The sequence below is a fragment of the Macaca nemestrina genome, chromosome 11 (genome assembly GCF_043159975.1).
Source record: "Macaca nemestrina isolate mMacNem1 chromosome 11, mMacNem.hap1, whole genome shotgun sequence".
Classification (NCBI taxonomy): Eukaryota; Metazoa; Chordata; class Mammalia; order Primates; family Cercopithecidae; genus Macaca; species Macaca nemestrina.
In genome coordinates, this window is record NC_092135.1 from 55,271,839 (window position 1) to 55,293,997 (window position 22,159).

General features: G+C 37.3%; 1 protein-coding gene across 1 annotated transcript in view; it reads right to left on the reverse strand.

The window, feature by feature from the left end:
• Nucleotides 1-7,699, reverse strand: part of CYTI (cytohesin 1 interacting protein) — a 29,882-nt gene extending 22,183 nt beyond the window's left edge. Inside the window, exon 1 of the mRNA XM_011760738.2 lies at nt 7,448-7,699. Coding sequence (XP_011759040.2) covers nt 7,448-7,621 — 174 coding nt within the window. The 5' untranslated portion in view covers nt 7,622-7,699. The remainder of the gene's footprint in view (nt 1-7,447) is intronic.
• Between the last annotated feature and the right edge of the window lie 14,460 nt (nt 7,700-22,159).

The window sequence follows — 22,159 nt, forward strand, 5'->3', positions numbered from 1 at the left end:
GTGAAATATTCAAGTTCAGGAGAAATATGTAAAGATAGTTTTCAACATTGTCCTTTCTTAAATTCAATATCATGGGAAAAACTCAAGGATAATCACTAAAATACATAAAGTAAAATTTAAAAATCTTAAATATGTAGCAAGATTTAAAAATGAAACAAAACAGACAACTGTATATCCATATGCAGAAGAAAGAAACTAGACCATACCTCTCACTCTATACAGAAATCAACTGAAAATGAATAAATGGATCAAAACCTTCATGTAAAACCTGAGACAATAAAACTACTGGGAGAAAACGTAGGGGAAATGCTTCAGCACATTGGACTGGGAAAAATTTTTATGAATAAGACTTTCAAAAAACAGGCAACAAAAGCAAAAATAAACTAATGGGCTATATTAAATTTAAAAGATTCTGCACAGCAAACAATCAACAGAGTGAAAAGACAAGCTGTGGAATGGAAGGAAATATTTACAAACTACTCATTTATATATCCAGAATATATAATGAACTGAAATACCTCAAGATAAAAAAAAATTTTTTTTAATGGGCAAATGATCTGAACAGACCTTCCTCAAAGGAAGACATACAAGACTGGGCATGGTGGCTCAAGCCTGTAATTCCAGCACTTTGGGAGGCCGAGGAGGGTGGATCAACTGAGGTCAGGAGTTCAAGACCAGCCTGGCCAACATGGTGAAACCCCGTCTCTACAAAAATACAAAAATTAGCCAGGCATGATGGCAGGTGCCTGTAATCCCAGATACTCGGGAAGCCGAATTGGAAGAATTACTTCAACCCGGGTGGCAGAGGTTGCAATGAGCTGAGATCATGCCATTGCACTCCAGCCTGGCAACAGAGTGAGATTCCATCTCAAAAAAAGAAAGAAAGAGAGAAAGAGAGAAAGAGAGAAAGAGAGAAAAAGAGAAAGAAAGAAAGAAAGAAAGAAAGAAAGAAAGAAAGAAAGAAAGAAAGAAAGAAAGAAAGAAAGAAAGAAAGAAAGAAAGAAAAAGAAAGAAAGAGAAAGAAAGAAAGAAGAGAGAGAGAAGATAAACAAATGGCTAACAAATATATGAAAAAATGCTCAATATCACTCATCATTGGGGTAATGGAAATTAAAACCATAAGGAGGTATCATCTCACACCAGTTAGGATAGCTATTATCAAAATGACAATGAATAATAAATGCTGGTGAGGATAAGGAGAAAAGGAAACTCTTATACACTGTTAGTGGGAATGTAAATTAGTACAGCCACTATGGAGAACAGTATGGAGGTCCCTCAAACAACTACAAATAGAACTACCATATGATCCCACAATCCCACTACTGGGAATTCATCCAAAGGAAAGGAAATCATTATATCGAAGAGACATCTGCACTCCCATGTTTATTGCAGCACTATTCACAATAGCCAAGAGATGGCATCAGCCTAGGTGTCCAACAACAGATGAATGGATAAAGAAAATGTGGTATATATACACCATGGAATACAATTCAGCCATAAAAAAGAATGAAATCCTGTCATTCACAGCAACATGGATTGAACTGGAAGACATTATGTTAAGTGAGATAAGCCAGGAATAGAAAGTTAAACACCACATGTTCTCACTCATATGTGGAAGCTAAAAAAAATTGATCTCATAGAAGTAAAAAGTAGAACAGAGGATACTAGAGGCTGAGAAGGGTTGGGGGAAGAAATGGATAGGGACACATTTTTTAAAGGATACAAAATTACAGCTAGATAGGAAGAATAAGTTCTAGTGCTCTATACTGTAGGCTAACTATAGTTAACAATAGTATATCATGTACTAGTTTCAAATAGTTAGAAGGAGGATATTCAACAGTGCCAAAACTAAGAAATGATCATTGTGTGAGATGACGGATTTGCTAATTACTCTGATCTGATCGCTATACATTCTATGTATCAAAACATCACTATGTATACCATGAGTATGTATGATTATATATCAACTAAATAAATACAAATTTTAAAAATCAAAAAAGTTAAAATGAAAGAAAACAGACAAGAACAAAAAAAAAATTCAATCCAAAACAAGAAGTATAGAAAAAGTACTAATAGAAAACAATTATAGGCCGGGCGCGGTGGCTCAAGCCTGTAATCCCAGCACTTTGGGAGGCCGAGACGGGCGGATCACGAGGTCAGGAGATCGAGAGACCATCCCGGCTAACACGGTGAAACCCCGTCTCTACTAAAAAATACAAAAAAACTAGCCGGGCGAGGTGGCGGGCGCCTGTAGTCCCAGCTACTCTGGAGGCTGAGGCAGGAGAATGGCGTGAACCTGGGAGGCGGAGCTTGCAGTGAGCTGAGATCCGGCCACTGCACTCCAGCCTGGGTGACAGAGCAAGACTCCGTCTCAAAAAAAAAAAAAAGAAAGAAAGAAAACAATTATAGTAGTGCCTCAGTACATAACTGCTAAGTGGATGAATGGTGGCAAGAATTAATAAATTATTAGTAAAATTTTGAGCCTTGTCAATTTTAAATGCCCTTTTACTATGCCAGAAATCAATGCATCTGTTAGGAACTTCAAGATTTCATCCAACCTGTCTTTTGAATCAAAAGTCATTCTGGATAGATTCAAATGTAAAATCTTTTAAACCACAGGACAGACCTGAAACCTCTATAGATATTTCCCCTACCACTCTACTTCTAACCTTTCTATCTAGCTAATTGACTAGTTAAAGATGAAAATATTTGTCTAGCACAACATGAGAAACATAGCAGATTTTCAGTTCCTGTGGACTGACTGATTTGGGTTATCAGCCACACCAAAAGTCAGATTAAGTCAAATTACAAAATTAGTTTCCATTCTGTATTAGCTAAGAGGCTGTTTCAAGCACCTAACACTTAAACAAAAAACAATTTAAATAAATTAAGTACCGTCAAATTCTCTGACACGTGCCACATCTTGACACAAAGTCTACTTGTTTGTGATCTGGGCTGTCAGACTCAGGCGATGTGGAAAGGAATGTTCCCAGGGTTCGACCTAGCTCACACACCAAACTACCTGCCTAAAGTGAAATGAAGTGTGTCTAAGATCTTATCAAGGGTTTTGCACCTTGGAGAAAAAAAAAAAAAAGTCTTTCCTGCACTCCTTTCCCGTGGGTGAACAGCCCTATTCAAGGATCTGACTAGTGGGGTCTATGTTCCCCAGACAGCCCTCCCAGGCAGAGCCTTTTCTAAGGGTTGTAGTGATGGCACCAAAAATCATGAATGAGGAACTGGTGTGCAATTCACAGCATATGCTGGCAACAGCTGTCTTTTATTACACATTATCTAATATGAGAAATCTAGGTTTAGCAATTTGGCAGGCTTGCAAACTACACATTCAATTATGACTGCTGAATAGACAAAGCTTCTTAACTCCTTTCTAGCCATAATACACTGATACCTAGGGTTGGGCTTATGATCACTCTTCTGTTTTTAGTCAGATGACCTAAAAGATCAGGCATTAATATTCAAAATTTAATTTATTCTGCTCTGCAGTGATTCCACACATTCCTCTTCAGTGGGAAACCAAGACCAATACTTCAGCTGTCAATTTTTGAAAGATAGGAGTAATTGGCAGCTCAGCCAGATAGCCAGCCTTCCTTAGAGAAGCTCAAAATTCAACACTGTAGCCACTCTGGGGCTCCTACAGAGGGTTACTTCCTCTTGGTCCCCACTCTATATACTCATCTCCTGAAAGTGTTGGGGAGGGTGCTGAGGAGAGGCTACTGATTCAAGAGTGAGGTTTTTTGTCACTGGTATTTGTTTCAAAGTCCCCAAAATTATGTGCTCTGCTGCCTTTCCAGTCCCCTGCCTCACTCCCTAATTCTTCCATGCAACTCCCACCCCCTTTTAAGTAAGGAGCGTTAGGATATCAATGCTCCACAGACTGTTCAAAGATGCAACAAAATAATGGAGCTGAACTTAATTGCCTAATGTTAAGTGCCCGAAGAAACCGAAATACAATACTGCCATTTCCAAGTAAGGTCTGACTGTAGGCTCACAGACAGACCTCTTCAAGAAAAATTATTGGGTATTGATCATGCATGCCACAATACGGATTAAAGAATAGTTTTCAAAGTCTTTTGTAGTGAAATTAGCACAGTTTTCTACCTAAAATTGTCATGAAGTGATTAAAATCCTTTGGTGTAGTTCAGGACAATTGGGAGTTACAGCACCTAATGGGTGTGCTGCTGGACACACCGTGAAAGCCGCTGCAGGGCAGAGCCCTGCCCAGCAGTGTACACATCCCAGAGCAGAGCACACATTCCCTATCTGAACTTGTAGATGAAATCAGCATTCCAGCAGTTGCCTATTTAGCAATAATGTGATAACTAAAAGAAAATGAGGAAAAGAGAGTCAGTCTGTGGTACCACTAAAGTTTGTGGACTTGTTTGTCAGGTCCCTGGTTCTCACTATAGCATTCTGTAAAAACTGCTTTCCAAAAGCAACGTACTACAGTTATGAGAGTGGGTGGTAAGACAATCACTACTTCTTTGGCGCCATTGATAGAGGCTGTCCTTAATTCCTCCTGTCTCCTTCCTATCGAGCTTTCCATCGCAAAGATTTTCTTTCTTTTGCCCTAAAACTATGTTCACAAGCAGAAGCCATACTGGGGTGTGTGACACTTCCTACCAGTACAGGTAGTGAGATGACATGCACACAGAGAAATCTATTTTTAAATAATTCTGAATGTAAACACCCAATTGATTCTGAAGACTAATTTGAAACTACAAGCTAACCAGATATAGCTTTGCAGAAACCAAAGCCAACAACAACAAGAAGTATGAGCTGTTGACGTCAGCCCTGAAAGTGTTGAAAATAACAGTAGGCAGAGAAACACCTGCTCATGTGATTGCCTCACAAGGATCTTGTTGCCTGCAATTTAGTCAGTGCCAAATGGGTGATTATTCTCTAAAAACCAGTTAAAGGAAATGAACATCCATTTGGAAGATTGTGAAATGTTGGGATAAACTTGCATCAAGTCTCATTGATGATAATTGTACGGAATCAGAACTATCATGTACAAGAAGTTTTGTTTTGCTATTTTTTAAAGCAATTCTCACAACAGTAAGAAAAAGCTGTTTGGATATGGGGAGTCTACCACATGAAAGAATTTGAGAGAAGGGGAATGAGAAGACCTAGAAAAGATGAGAACATCTGCATAAATTAATTAGTATGGGGATATGTGTGTGCCTGTGTACATGTGTACATGCACATATGCACATACACACACACACGTGCATTTCATATGCCAAAATCCCTGTCTTTACCTTCTTCTGATAATCAGCCTCTCCTACTGATTGCCTTCTTTCAGTTCATGCTATCTTCACTCTGGCTGGAACCAGATGTGACTCCTCCATCTTCAGTTCCTTTCATATTAAAGCTTTTCAGTCTCCTTTCTGTTCCCCCATTTCTGCTTTCTCCAACAACTGCAAAAGTTCCTCCCTCACCACTAGTCTCTACTCACTTACTAATCCACCACGTTTCTACAATAAGGTTCCTGAAATCTTCTACTTCTCAAACATGTTCAGTGGCCCTCGTGCCGGCTTTTTCAGAAGTTGTCCAAATGTTCTGTAAAGCAGCCCAGCTCTGAGATCTCCTCTCACCTCCTACACACTAACCAGGTTCTCCTGACACACTTAATATTGTGTTGTTACACAAAAAATCCTCCATGCACCAGGATCTGTGCCGCAGCTTCAGTTTCTCCCTTGCTCTGGAATACCCTTCAATATCTGGAATATCTATTTCCAAGACTATATTTAAAGATGTTTCACTTGGATGAGAGTATTCATGTTGTTTTACTTTGCAGAAAACCCATTCTTTCTGCTTACTGAATTGTAAACAGTATATGGGTAGAAAACATTCCCTTCTCGTCTTTTTGCCTCCTACTCTAGCATGATGTCTGTCTCCTTGTAGGTGCTCAGGAACCATCTGTTGCATTGAATTGCATGGGCTAGAGAGTAGATCAAATGAGTGAGGTTGCGGGTATGGAGGACATAGAGGGTGGAAAGTTCCCACCCTGATTCAAAAAATACCAACTCTCTTCAGGAAAAAAAAACAAAAACAAAAAAACAAAAAAAAAAAGTAGCCTAATCAAGTGAACCATAGTTAGTGTGATAGCTTCATGGCAAATATAAAGAAAATCTGACTGCTTTATATCTGAAAACTGAAAAAAGATGTCGGCATTTCTCATGTTGCTTTATCTTCAGACAGGTTGTAGATTGATAAAATGTACATCACTACATTAAAGTTTGTATCATAAAAGCACTTTAGATTGAGAACGATCAATAATCCAAATCATGGAAAATTATGCCCTTATCTTCATTGTGAAAAATGCCAAGGCATCAGCTATATACATCACTGCAAAAAAGATCATGTCTTTTTTGCCATACCTATGCCATACCTCTCTAATCCTGAATTTAGAAGGCGTAAGAGACGCACATGATGTACATGCAAGACTTCAGCACAAAAATTCTTGCTCTATGGCAATTTTAAACATTTTCTGTAGAAATGCTATATCGAAATTCAAATATGTACCTGGGGATTTAGAGCAAGTCGTTTTAAAAAATCCTGAAGAGGTATTATGGTTAAAAATATTTTTTTTACATGCTAGAAATTGAAGAACAAAAAATCAAAATAAATTCAGTTAGACATAGATTTTTCCAAATGAGTTTTCATCCCTAGAGACAAACTTTGCAATAAAAATATTAAAATGGCATAATCTGGCAGTTAATAAGCATGCACTGAATGCCAGTCACCGTGTTAGGCACTGCACAGTTCCTTATTTAACCAACATAAGAACCCAATAAGGGTGGTTCTATTATTAACTCCATTTTAGAAAAAAGGAAACTGAAGCTTAGAGAGGCAAGTGGCTTGCTCAAGATCTCACAGTCACTAAGTGGTGAGCTGATATTCAATCTGGCACTCATCTATCCAAAAACAAAAATCTTACTTTCCAATAGCATGAGGTATGTGCCAGTGCCCAAGAGCTGAAGATAATTAGTCAACAAAATTTGTCCTCAAAAAAAGTATTTCTTATTTGATTATGAACTGAAATGACCATCAAGGACTGCAAGTGAGGATGGAAGGGAAAGAATCAAGGGAGACACAATGGGGAAAAGATCATTAATTCTCATACTGGTTGTATCTATATAAACCATCTTCAAGTTTATTATGCGTAATGATTTTTATTTTATCTGAGCACTCCTCCAAATGAGAAAAACAAACTATTTTTTGCCTTGAAAAAAAAGTTTGATTGTGGTCTCAAATCTTTGGACTGGTTCACCCAACTCCCTGAGCATCTCACCTCCTTCGCCCATAATAATCAGCCACTAATTCCAAAGCCTCTAAAATATCACTATTAGTATGAAGTCAGACAAACATATCACTCTGCCCTCAAGAGAACGTGAACACTCTAAAAGGTACAAAATAGCAATCATACCTGCTTTCGTCCCCGAGGTAGAGTAGCCACCGTGTCTGCCAACATTTGAATCCTTCTATTATCGTCCATCGTAAGGCTACCTATGAGTGTGGAGTAAGAGCTATACGCTGGCCCAGCACAGAAGTCCGCCAAATTGCCATTGCTGCTGTGTTGCAGGAGCCTTTGTAAAGACATTGTGAATAAAGATCACTCCAGCTAGCACATGGTTGAGTGGCCTTGCAGGATGGGGGAAGCTAAAAGTACAACTCTGACAAGTAATCAAAAGTAGCAAAGCAGAAAGAGCCCATGTGACCTCTGTGGTTTGAGGAACTTGTTACACAAACCCTATCTTGCAATTCACTCCCATTTCTCAAAGTTTTTTTTCTTTAAGCTCCTGAGAGAACCTGGAGCTAATTTTTACAATTAAAAAAAAAAAAAAAACTTATTTTTTCACCTCAAACAGCGGAACTCTTACACTTTTATGTTTTGTGGCAAGTTGCATTCACACCACCATTTGCCATTTTTTTCTTCAGAGAAGAAAGAAAAATGTCCCCAAGTGCTACCATTTGCTTCCCATCCATTCTCTTATTTAACATTAGCAATGCAAGGCAAAAGTCAGCTCACGAGGACATTCAGTTCTTGTGAATACAGGCAAGAATTACAGGTGCCGGTCATAATGTTCTCTCTCGAAGACCTTGTAATGTACTTTCCCTGAAGTATACCCTAGATCATTAATGTTCATCAAAAAGACATTATATCTGCCACTGGGGTTGTAACCATTCAGCATTCTTCTGGTTGTCCTTTTGCTACTTTGTCCTTACTAAAATTACCCATGATCTTTACAAAGTACAATGGGAAGGGAAAGTCAGCACATTTAGGGCACAATGTTGCCATTTCTTAGACAAGACTTTGCAGCAGCATCAGAAAGTGGTCCCAGGGTAGGAAAGGAGTGGGCAGGAAGGTAACAGGCAAACCAAGGTGGCGCAAGAATGTTGCCTGTTGGTCCCTGCATGTGCATATGTGTCAAGGGCACCATCACCACGTACTCAAGATCACAGATGCTTTTTTTTTTTTTCCTTTGGCTGAGGTTGGGGGCAGGTAGTTTTGAGAGAACTGGTTTCAGTGGAGGAGCAGGGGAGGCAAGTAAAAGGAAGAATCGAAACAAAAGTCAACAAGAGAAGTTTTACATGGCACAAAAAGTCAAATGTGCTTTTCAGAATCTCTGAAGGTCAATACTAGCATTTAAAAGAGTTAGTAAATCTTTGAACTAAAATGGAATGTGTGCCTACTGGAAGTGAAGATGGATTCAACTCAAGTAGAAATTGCCAAATATAAATAGTAAAATCTGAATTAATAGTGCTTCAAAAGTTGAAGCCAATTATAGATTTTAAAAACTCTATCATAGCATGACTCATTATACTGGAATTGAATTTTGACATGGACAAAGTGATATCACCAAAAACATACAACGGTCTAAATCGGAAATTAAAAACACATGTTTTCAGAAGCCAGGTGTGTAACATAAATGTGTAAGGCAAAAGGGAGTGGTAAATACCTTGGCAACTGAAGAATACATCAGTTATAAAGACATTCACGTAAAATCTATAATTATAGATATGTACAGATATATATACAGGTATATGGGGGGGGTGTGTATTAGGAAGAGAGAGAGAGAGATTGATTTTAAAAACATTTCCAGACTATGAGGCACATAAATTAAATCAACACTATTAATGGATGACAGCAGTCCACTGTACCCTAGGAATTTGATAAAGTTAGGTAAATATTTTTAATATTTATTCTTAATATTTTAAAATGCCAAATGGAAATTATACATTTGCTTAATATAAGGCCACGCACTTAGGCCAACTGACTCACCCATTTTTATAAATGACCACTAAAATTGTATCAATTCATTGTTATACTGACCTTAAGCTGATGTAAATCATAGATCATCATTCAATTAAGAAACTGGAAAATAATTTACTTATTACTTAACTCATGAAATGTGTTTAACAAGTAAAATTTTTCAAATCATGGGATCTCTGGATATAAAACAAGGGTCAAAAGCAGCTCTGACATCCAACCAACCCATATCAACATGGTCACACCTGTTAATTACCAATTTATGACCTAGTCTATTTTTATTGGTCAGTTCCCTGTTCTGTCATTGCCTGTGTCATGCCAGTCACTAATATCCTGATCAAAAGTGTCCCTTGTGATAATGGGTGGAGAAACAGTAATCTTTTTTTTTTTTTTTTTTTTTTTTTTTTTTTTTGAGACGGAGTCTTGCTCTGTCGCCCAAGCTGGAGTGCAGTGGCGCGATCCTGGCTCACTGCAAGCTCCGCCTCCTGGGTTCACGCCATTCTCCTGCCCCAGCCTCCCGAGTAGCTGGGACTACAGGCGCCCGCCACTGCGCCCGGCTCATTTTTTTTGTATTTTTAGTAGAGACGGGGTTTCACCGTGGTCTCGATCTCCTGACCTTGTGATCCGCCCGCCTCGGCCTCCCAAAGTGCTGGGATTACCGGCGTGAGCCACCGCGCCTGGCCAAAACAGTAATCTTTTAAGGGGGATGTGACTTCCAAACAACAAATCCTTGACTTACAAAGGTGTTCTACTGTTTAGAACATCTCTTTTCTTTTAGGATTTACCTTAGGAAAATTATAATAGACCAGACTCTCTTCCCCTTCAGCCTCCCCTTTATTTTGGAGAGGTGATTCTGGAAATGAATTGGATCAAGCTATCTAGGTACTCGTAAGATTTCAGGAGTATCTCACTGTTCACAAAATAAAATGAAATAAAAATTATTTTGTATTATCTGATTTCATTCTCTGAAATGTCATATCATTTTTTAGATTCTTATTTTGAGATTTAATATATTCTAGTTAGGTCAGTAGTTAGTTGTAGACAAGTCTGTTTCTCTGCTAATGTCTAATTTCCTTGAAAGCAAAGAACACCTTTTATCTTTAAATGTATACTTTATGTCCTACATACAAAAATTGTTCAATAAATGTTAATAAAAAGAGAAAGGTGGAAGCAGTAGATATTAAACAAAATGAATTAAACAACAGTGTTCTTGGTATTAGTAAGGAAAAAATTAATTAATATGGTAGGAAATGTATGTACTACAAGCTCATATTCCAAAGTGCTACAATTTTCACTAAGGGGTGATCTGAGAGATGAGGACAAAGTCTCTTAAAAATACGTCTCATCTGCCATATGCTCTAGAAGCTAATAGTTGTTATGTGGGGCATGCCTCTTATTTGGAACATTGTGTTCATAAATATGCAAATACCCTTGGAAGGAATTAATCTTTAGTACAAATGAGATGAACACTGAGGGCCTACAACATGGAGATTTGGTAGAGTCAGGTGAGAGGAATATGCCTAAAACATGGAACAGGGAAAGAAAGGTGGAGAGGTTTGCAAGACAAACTGAGCCAACCTTATAATCATCTATGAAAATCTTAGGCAGCTGTAAGAGGGTTGACAACAGGGTTCCAGTGTCACACTACTTAGATTCAAATTCTAGCTCTGCTGCTTTAAAGGCTATGGACTGAGTTGTGTCCCCCAAAAATTCATACATTAAAACCCTGAGCTTCAATGTGTCTGTATTTAGAGATAGGGCCTATAAGGAAGTTAAGGAATCATTTAAGGTTAAATGAAGTCATAAGGGTAAGGATGAGATCTGATAAGATTAGTGCCCTCATAGGAAGAGGTGGCAGAGGGCTCTCTCTCCACCAAATGAGAACACAGCAAGAAGGCAGACTCCTGCAAGCCAGGAAGAGAGCCCTCACCAGAAATCAAATCTGTCAGCACCTCAGCTTGGGCTTCCCAGCATCTAAAACTGTGAGAAAATAAATTTCTATTGTTTAAAGACACGCAGTCTATGGTATTTGTTATGCTATGGTATTGGTTATGGTGGCTTGAACTAATACACTCCCTAAACGTTAGTGTTCACATATCTAAAACAAAAATTTGCAGGGAAAAATAGACAGAATAGCCCACGAATAGCACATGGTATAAAGTAAGCTATGTCTACTGAATTTTGTTTTAAGTAACAAGGCTTCAAAAGGAAAAGCTAAAAAAGGAAATGACATAAATTCTATATGAATAGCCCTATTCATTACCAAGTGCCTTTATGTGCAGCAAGGATGCCCTTGCTCACCCTGGAGAAATCTAAAGGCTACAATACGTGTGAATTTCTTACCATTGAAAATCAAGATGTGTTTGAAAATCATCATCAGAGCCAATGTCTGAAATTTCTGGATTATAGTAAGACACAAAAGAAGAGTAACTGGTTGCTTAAAGAATGAGACTTCCTCTATGCCTTCCTGATCTTAAGATAGTTGTTGAGTTTTTGTTTGTTTTATTTTTGCAGTTTGCCCTTATTTGCACAAGAAGATTTTATTTGGCTTCCTGTAACATCATAGGATTTTGTTTTGTTTTGGTTTGCTAATTTGTTTTATTTTGGCCTTTTGCCTTCATTTGGAAGGGAAGTTTTTATTTGGGTCTCTGGACTGATGTAGGAGATGGGTTAAAGTCACATAGACAATATTTGAATGTTGTGCCTTTGAATCTATATAAGGTAAATTTAATTTAGTAAAGTTACTCTCATATATGAGGATCCACTGACTGTGAAAACTGCTCTGTCCTATGTATCACCTTATTCGAGTGTTGGAGTTGGGTAGACAGACGTCCTCATCCAACTCAGTGTGGATCACTGGGATTATGAACACTACTCCCCAGAGAGTAATAGCCTTCTTCAGAAAATGATAAACGAAAAATCTGTAACTAGGACAAGCCCTGAAAAACAGGCAGCTCAGGAAAGGAAAATAACAGAAACAAAGGTCATAAAGACCCTGTGTTAGAAATCTTAGTGTGATATAAGCCAAATATTGGCTTAGAGTTGTGACATGCATATTTAAAACAGCACAAAGAAAAATTTTAAACCTAATATAAATAATAGCTAGCAATACATCATATCTATTATGTTTTTAATACAAGTGCAAGGAAACAATTTTCTGATTTATTCAAGCTTAATTCAATCAAATCATGAAGCTATGGGTAGATTGCAATATCATTCAAGGGATTAAGCCACTAAATTCAATTTGGGCTTTAAATAGATTATCTAGATCAGTGTTTCATGAAATAACTCAGTAAGATAATGTCAACATTCTTATAGATGTAAAAGTAGACACATTCATTTGGTGCACTTATCACGTAGAAACATCATTAACTGCATTTTTTAAAATTCCATTTGCTTCTTTATTTCAGGTTTAGGGGGAGTACCTTGAGCATGTTGGGCATATGGCAGGGACGGCTCCATGTTGAAGGGTCCATGCTGAAGGTACACAGTAGTACTGGGGCCTCTTGGAAGCAGTCAGGATGTGCGTGGGATTTAAAAGGCAGCTTCTCCTGTGGACTTATCCATATATCTATACAAAATGCTCTGTGAATGCATCAGGGTTGTTTTGAGTCTTAAGAGGTAGTCTATGCAATGATTTTAAAACTGTACTCATGAAAATGTAAGATCCTTTGAATGTCCTGGGAAAAAAAGGAAGAAGAGGAAAAAGAAAAAGGCATGAGAGGGGGATTCTGAGATTTTCAGTGCTGCCATCAACCACAGTAGTCGTAATTGCTTTGCTTTATATTGTGTTCCCATTCATGCCACACGATTTAATCGGGTTAAAAAATAAAACTGAATGAAAATACAGACTTATAGAAAACAGAAAAGACTATTCATATAGAGTGTGAAGAATGGTAGACTATTGGATCCTTCTGTTTAAAAAAAAAAAAAAAAAAGTGTCAGCCCTCTAATGAGTTCCCCAATTTCTACCAACTATCACCTTTTTGGAGAGATAAAGCCCTAACAGTAAAAATCCTTTAAAAAGAAACACAAAGTAGCCAGGATAACCAATAGTTAAAGGAACCCTAATTCTGGATTTGTTTAAAATTCATTCAAAACAATCTTTTGTTCATTAACCTATTAAGACAAAGGTAGAGAGGGTTTAACTCAACTGGAATGAACAACATTTCTGTACTAAGGCAATTGTCCTATAATATAAAGTTGCCTTTCCAAGAAAGATTAAGGCTTTAAGAGAAATATATAATTGGTTGACCACTTATTACCAGGAGTATTTTCCTTCTTTGAGGACCATTGTATTTTTTTTTAAGTAGCTATTTTTATTTTAAAGTCATTTGATTAATAAAATATTTAAGAATATGTCCAATCAAGTTCAAATGTCAAGATCAAGATATAGAGGCATATAGAAATCTACCTGTCTATATAGAGAGATAGATAATTTTCATTTAGTTTTATTTTTAACCTGATGCATATATATCTTTATCTTGCTGCCATAACAACCATGAAATGAATTATATTAGCCACACCCAATAGAAATTGGCTTCAGTGAAGAGGGCTGTTTCTATTTGAATATAGGAATAATTTATTTTATTTATTTATTCATTTATTTTTTGAGAAGGAGTCTCGCTCTGTTGCCCAGGCTGGGGTAAAGGGGCGCGACCTCGGCTCACTGCAAGCTCCACCTCCTGGGTTCACGCCATTCTCCTGACTCAGCCTCCCGAGTAGCTGGGACTACAGGTGCCCGCCACCACTCCCGGCTCCGGCTCTTTTTTTTTTTGTATTTTTAGTAGAGACGTGGTTTCACCGTGTTAGCCAGGATGGTCTCGATCTCCTGACCTTGTGATCCACCCACCTCGGCCTCCCAAAGTGCTGGGATTACAGGCCTGAGTCACTGCACCCGGTAGGAATAATTTATTGAAATCAGTCCATTCAAATCTATTTGAGTCAAAGAGCATGACCTTAGGCAACAAAATAAAATCACTAAATTTCTGCATTAAAAAGAAATTAAATTCAATGTAATAGATGTCCAAGCTATTAAGATTGATTTTTGCTTTTAAAAATTCCAAGTAAGCTGGGGATAGAAGGAAAAATACCTTAACATAATGAAGAGTATCTACAGAAATACCCACCCAACATTAACCTTAATATTGAAATGTAAATTTTTTCATTATTGTAAGAAGGAAGACCACGATGACCATAACCATCATCACTCTTCACACTTTTACAGTATATCACAAATAAAAGGTATAGAATTTATAAACAAACACAACAAAACTGTCAAGTTTGTTGATTATATGGCTTCATAACTAGATTATCCAGGACAATTCATGAAGAACAAAAACCTGGTAAGAATTTTTCTGAAATATAGCATTCAAAAGACAACATACAAATATAGAGAAACAAGTTTCTTATACAGTAGCAGTTATTATGTTATATATTTGTTAATATATTATATTATAATATTATCTTATTACAAAAGAACTTGTAAGAATGAGAGAAAGACACATCAAAATAGCCAAAAAGTCATAAAACAGAAATGAATTTAGCAAACATTTTTAAGATGTTATGAAGAAAATTCTAGAGTCCAGACTAAGGAAAAGGCGTGCCATGTTCTCATATGAGAAGAGCCCATCTTGTAAAGACATTTATTATCCCCAAATGTTCTAAAATAGTTCACTACAAGTCAAAATCTCTATAGGTTTTGTTTGTTTGCTTGCTTGTTTGTTTATAAAATTTGACACACATTCTTACACTCATCTGAAAGAGAAACTGCACAAGAAAAATCTGAAAATAAAAGAGGTAAGAGATGGAGGTAAGGATGGGCATTGGGAAAACTATCTTTAATGTTATATGGGTTAGAACTGTATTGTCAAATGGAAAAAGTCAATAAAAAGAATGTCTATAAATATAATATTATCAAAGAATAGAGACTCCTCAAACATACCCATGCATATGTAAGAATTTATATTTCCATGAAGTCATTCCAGTGTACTAGGAAAATAATATATCTTCCAATAAATAAGACTGGAACTCATTTGAAAAAAAATAAATCTTAGCTTTGTATGATAATATAATAGCAACTTCCAGGTAGCTTAAGGAGTTAAAAGGTAAAAATAACTTAAAATCTATAAAAGAATAGCAGAAAATATAGAATATTTAATATAATGAGGTTGGAATGCTTTTCCTAACAATACATAAGAGCCCAGAAAGCATTAGCTATGTAAAGACGAAAAATTTCTGTTCAATGAAAGCTTTAATGTTCATAGCTGAAAACTAAGTGAAAGATAGCAAGAAATTATTTGCGACAGACAATTGTTTAATGGTTATAATAGAGTGTTTAAAATTATACTTCTCAACAAAGTATTTTTAAATAGCAAACGCTATGAACAGATAATTTACAACTGAAATACAAATTGTTGATAGATTTATTAAAGGAACTCACCCTAATTAGTAATCAGGAAAGCAAAAATTGAAATAGATACTCCTTTTTGCCCACCAAATAAACAAAAATAATAAAAGTTAGTGATGTCCAGTATTGGCAAAATTGCAAGTAAGTGAGCACTTAAATTCTTCTGGTAGGAATACAAATCAATAAAGACATAATAACAGTGAGGTAATTTGACAGTATCAAAATTTTAAATGTGCAACATGTAATGTGTTACACTTTTGACAGTTAATGGCAGTGAATCTTCTTTTAAGAATTGACCCTTAGTGCCGGGCGCAGGGGCTTACGCCTGTAATCCCACACTTTGGGAAGCCGAGGTGGATCACATGAGGTCACGAGTTCGAGACCAGCTTTGCCAACATGGTGAAATCCATTTCCACTAAAAATACAAAAATTAGCCAGGTGTGGTGGCAGGTGCCTGTAATCCCAGCTACTCCAGAGGCTGAGGCAGGAGAATGGCTTGGACCCAGGAGGCAGAGGTTGCAGTGAGCCATGGTGGAGCCACTGCACTCCACCCTGAGTGATGGAGCAAGACCCTGTCTCAAGAAAAAAAAAAAAAGAGAGAGAGAGAGAATTGACCCTATGGAAATACTTCCATATGTGCAAAAAACAATTCAAGAATGATTCTTATGGCATTGTTTGTGATTACAAGAAACCGGAGTTTTAAATTTACGTTAATAGGGAACTGGTGAGATAATTTATGGTAATTTAATTCAACGGAATACTTTGCACCCATTAAAAAGCATACAATAAACATTAACATGCTGATAAAGATTTTTAAGACAAAGTGGAGAAAAAGGTGGAATAATAGGTATGGTGTGATCCCATTTATACTTTTTCCTTAAAGTTCACATACGTATATGTACACTAACATGTGTAGACATAAAAGACTAGAAAGATATATACCAGCCTGTTAATAGAAGAGTGGTTACTTCTTGAACCATTGTGGGAGAAGATGGGGAGGAAAGTTCAAAGTGTATGCCAGTATGGCTTGAATCTTTTATAGTAAGTATGCATTCATATATTATTTGGTCAACTTTAAAAATACCAACAATTCAAAAAGAATTATAAAAAACCAATCACATACAGTTCATAATGTCTTACGGTTTTAAAGGTCCTCATACTTCTGTTTATGCTTACCAATGAGAATTATTGGTTTATCCACTGGCTGTTTGGTGTTTGTTTACAGGCTAAGATTTTATTTTGCTTAATGTGATTTTGTTTTCATTCTTTGAGGCAATTCTTTCATATTTCTTTATCTTTTTTTCCTCCTCAAAAAGATCTACTGAAGTCTCCATAAAATAATATAGCAGCAGAGAGGAGCCACGAATTTTTATGGTGGTAAAGGGCATTGGTGTGTTCTTTTGAAATTCACTTTCTAAAGTGGCAGTTGTCTAGTGTCAAATTCACTTATTACCCCTACCCTTCTCTACCACATACACAGTTCCATTTCGAAATCCAAATCTTTTATCAAAATTCAAGGTAAATAAGCGACAGAGTTCCTTCCTCTTCCCTTACCTAGCATCCTGCGTCACACTCAGTGCTTGGCTTTTACTTAATCTTCACTCTTGCCCAATGGGTGTGGACAGGCAGCCCCACAGAATCGACAAGGGCTTCAGGGCTGTAGAAAGTAACTTCTTAGAAAGCAAGAAACCTGTTTGGGGACTAGAATTTTGTGTAATACTTGGAACAACAAAACACCCACATGAAATCTAGGTGATTTTCCCCGGAGCTTCGAATAAAATCCAAACTCCTTACTCTATCCTGCAAGGTCCTGCATGTTCTGGCAGATCCTACAACTTCATATTAACCCAGTCACGCTGGACTTCCCTCTGTTCCTCTGGCAGGAAGCAATTCCTCCTGAGGGCTTTTGCACTCACTGCTCCTTCTGCCCAAAACACTGTTCCCCTTGGCCTGCTTCATTTGTCTTCTCTCTCTTTCTCCACATCCCAGTTCAAATATTACCGACTAGGGAGGTCCCAACTCAACCCATTGAATAAAGGTGATAAGCCACATCCAGATGTGGAGGGACGAGTTCCAGGGAGAACTTTCACCTTAGTGTTGCCCAAATAGACCCTCCTCCAATCTGCTTACCATCTGGAACTGCCTGGATTAGCTCTGCCACCTATAGGGGCTTGTCTTTGAGAATGGTAAGTGGATCAGCAGAGAAAGGTCAGCAGGAAGCAACAGTTGAAATGTTCCTCACCTTCTCCGCTTTTGTCTTCAGAGTCTAGAAGGTTATGTATGTGTGTGTGTATGTGTGTGCGTGTGTAGCAGAAGGAACTACAGAAGAGCAATAAGGTAACTTCTTAGAAAACCAGAATCCTCTATTTTATTTCTTTTCCTGCCTGTTTACAAGTTGTAAAAAATGATATGAAATCTCAATTGTTTTGAGATTCAAATGTAACACAGGGAATAGTATACCAGTCATTTTTGGGTGCCCATAACCTAGCACAGAGCCTGACTTACAATAGGCAGCCATAAATATTTCTCAAATTTTATTTAATTGACATAATCCATCAAATACATACAGTGCAGGGTAGTAAGCACAGGAGAGAAACCAATAACAATAGAGCCCTCTAATAAATCCATACTATTTGTTAGACTCCTCAATAAAGAATAGAATTGAGTATATATTGGTTTACTATATATATCAAATATATATATACATTTCTCTTTTCTCTCTTTCTCTCTCTCTTTCTCTCTCTCTCTCTCTCTCTCCATCTGTATATCTCTAGTCATCCCTCGATATCTGTGGGGGATTGGTTCCAAGATCCCTACAGATACCAAAACCCACACATGCTCAAGTCCCTTATATAAAATAATGTAGTACTTGCATATAATCTATGCATATCCTCCCATATACTTCAGATCCTCTCTAGATTACTTATAATACCTAATACAATGTAAATGCTATGTAAATAGTTTTTTGTTTAGGAAGTAATAACAAGAAAATAAAGTCTGTACATGTTCAATACAGCTACAACCATCCATTTTTATTTTCTAATATTTTCAATCCATTATTGATTAAATCCACAGATGTGGAACCCATGGATACAGAGGAGTGACTGCATATATATATATGTGTATATATACATATACACATATATATATGTAGCGGGAGAGGGCACATATATTTATTTATGTATATGTATGTGTGTATATATACATATGTATATATGTGTGTGTGTGTGTGTGTGTGTGTGTGTGTGTGTGTGTGTGTGTATTCTTGAAGTCATAAGAAGACACTAGCTGAATTCACAGACTGGAAGGGATCTTAAAGTCATCTCATCTGCTCCCTTAGTTTGCAGGTAAACAAACTAAGGCTCAGAAAAGATGGCAGTCTTGCCCAAAGAAATAGAGTAATTTAATGGCAGAACTATGACTAGACTGTTTGGCCTCCTTGAATTCAATTCTGCAAGCACTTACTGAGTATATAATTATAATAACAGTTAGGCAATATGCAAAATGTGTCTAATTTTATATAAGCTGTAAGAAGAGTATGATATTTATCATTCTTTTCAGATGAGGATTCTGAAGCCAACACACTTGCCTAAGGTTAACAACTAAGACCCAGAACAGCCAGAATTACAATCCATATCATCATTTTCCAAACATGACAAGGTTAGCCACTCTGCAATACTGTTTCCTGTTAACTGTGCTAATCCCATGAGAACATAAAAATGAGCCAGATCCCTGCCCTCATGGAGAAAAAAAAATCCAGTAGGGAAGACAGAGACTGACAAAAAAAGTTTTGTATGATCACAATTAAAACAATAATTCTAACAATACTATGGATTTACCAAAGAGGATCTAAGTATTTCTTCTATTAGAGCTTAGCTCATATGCCTAACAAATTTACAATCGTGAGAAAGTGATATGACGAGTATGTAACTAACCATAATAAAAGGAAGATTGTCAATTATTGCTTCTATCTTTTATGGACTGAATTGTGTCCCCCTAAAACGATATATTGACATCCTTGCCCTTGGTACCTGTAAGAGTAACCTAATTTAGAAATAGGGAATTTTTTAAGGTGAAGTCATTAGGGTGGGCCCTAATCCAATATGACTGGTGTCCTATAAGAGATTGAAATACCAGGTGAAGACGGACACACCAAAAGAACCCCATGTGATGATAGAGGCATATTTTGGATTGTAAACTTTGTAGCTGCAAGTCAAAGAGCACCAAGAATTGACAGCCACCACTAGAAGCAGAGAAGAGGGAATAAAGGCTTCTGTGCAGTCTCAGAGGAAGCATGCCCTGGTGACACCTCCATTTCTAACTTCTAACCTCTAGAACCATAAGAAAATAAATTTTGGTTGCTTTAAGCCACTAAGTTTGTGGTAATTTGTTATGGCAGTCCTAGGAAATTTATATGCTCTCCATTCTTTCTTACATTTAGAGATATTTAAGACCATATTAAAAGTGGAATGTGCTGTCTACCCCAAGAACGGAGAACTACCCAGTACCTCCTTTGCCTGGATATTGACTCAAAACAGAGTGGAAGGTCTTTTAAATAAGCATTGAAATTTTACAAACAAATATATGGCAAAAAAAAAAAAAATCATGTTGAATTGAGAAAGAGTGACACTTGTTCTTTAGCCAAGCACTGTGAACATCTTATTTTACTTATAAGTTGAGACAGGGAAGAGGTTGTGAAATGAATGATTTAGCCCAAGGGATTTGGACAGTTGGCCTAGTTCCTGAAAGAGAAGCCTAGCGAAATTGCCATGAAGTCCAGACACTGAGCTTCCAGAGGTAGCCAGCTAGGATTGCTCCCTACTCATCAACGGAAATCTACAGAAGCTACTGGGCAAACACCCGACCTCCTGCTTCTGCTAATGTCAGCCAGAGAATGGTCCACTTTTCTTTCTTGGTAAGAATACTATCTCCTACTTAAGAGAACTGACTTCCAGTGTCAAGCAAACCTATCAATTCTCATATGCATGCTTCTTTACACCTCTGATTGTAAAAAGGAGGATTGTTGAGACAAAACCAGTAAAAAGAAGAAAGTGCCAAGGACTAAGCAGAAGACAGTAGCAATTATCTAGGCTCCAGATACCTTGTTTCTTTCCCTGGCTCCACCACCTGTTAGCCATAGGGCTTTGAGACAATCAGTGCCAGTTTGGGGTACATTTCCCCTTGTAACCAATACAGGAAGAAATGCCACATCATTATGAGAATCAAGATAAATGACATAGGCAATAGAAAACATCTTTGAGAATGCAAAGTCTTATGTAAAGTTAGGAGTTTAAATATCCCCTGAAAGATGCTAGAATTTGACACACAATCTACACTTCCCTGGTACCATATTACTAAAGACCATTATGGTTCAATTCTATACTTCCCTGGTACCATATTACTAAAGACCATTATGGTTCAATTCTAAACTTCCCTGGTACCATATTACTAAAGACCATTATGGTTCAATTCTACTATACACACCATGATGGTAGTGACATAGTGTTCCAAATCTAGAGAATGTTGTCACTTCAGCTACAGAATAAACTCCAAACTCTTTAACCTTTAACATAAGTTTGCAACACCTCCCCTGACCTGTGTTCAGCATTCTTTCATAGCTGAGCATCACTGTGTGTGTGCTCTTACATGCGTCCTGCTTGCAAAAGAAGTAAAGACTACTGGTGATGCTTGGGCTCTTAGCCCCTTGCACAAGTTATTTAACTGTGCTTCTGTGTCCTCGTCTACAAAATGGGACCAATAACACCGCATATCACCAAGTGAAACACAACAGTGCCTGGCACATAGTAATTGCTCAGCAAATGCTTCCTACAGTTATCACTGTTATTGCTTATGGTTTGCACTCCAACTACTCTGGACTGCTGTGTTCCCTGAACACACATGGTCCTTTTCAGGTTCTGACCTCTATCTACAGAAATTCTCCCCACTCTCCTGGCCCAACTTAAATGCCACATCTTCCCTGAAGTCTCGTCTGATATTCCCAAGCAAACATGAGCATCCCCTCTTCAAATAATCCAAAGAACAACTTGGGGATCTCTCTTATGATAATCATATTTTGCCTTGTTAAAATTATGTATACCTGTCTTTTCTTCTTGGGAACTCGACCTCTCCACCCCCAATTCCAAGACAGAATTCTTTTCTCATTTATGCTGTGCCCCTCTAGCACCTAGAAGAGTGGCTTTTTCCTAAGAGCTAGTCAGTAAACATTTGATGAATACATGCATAATCTGCCCAAAGCTCTGACAATTGACTTATTTTTACAGTGATTCTTTACTTTGGGCAATGTAGGTGTTTGTTGGATATTATTTGCTGTATTTTTAATATTTAAATGTATTTTATACATTCTAGGCTGTTTGGCTTAATTGCAAGACTATAGAATAATTTTGTTTGAAAAACAAGACCCAAAACAATAACTTTGTTTTGAAAGCAAAACCCAAACA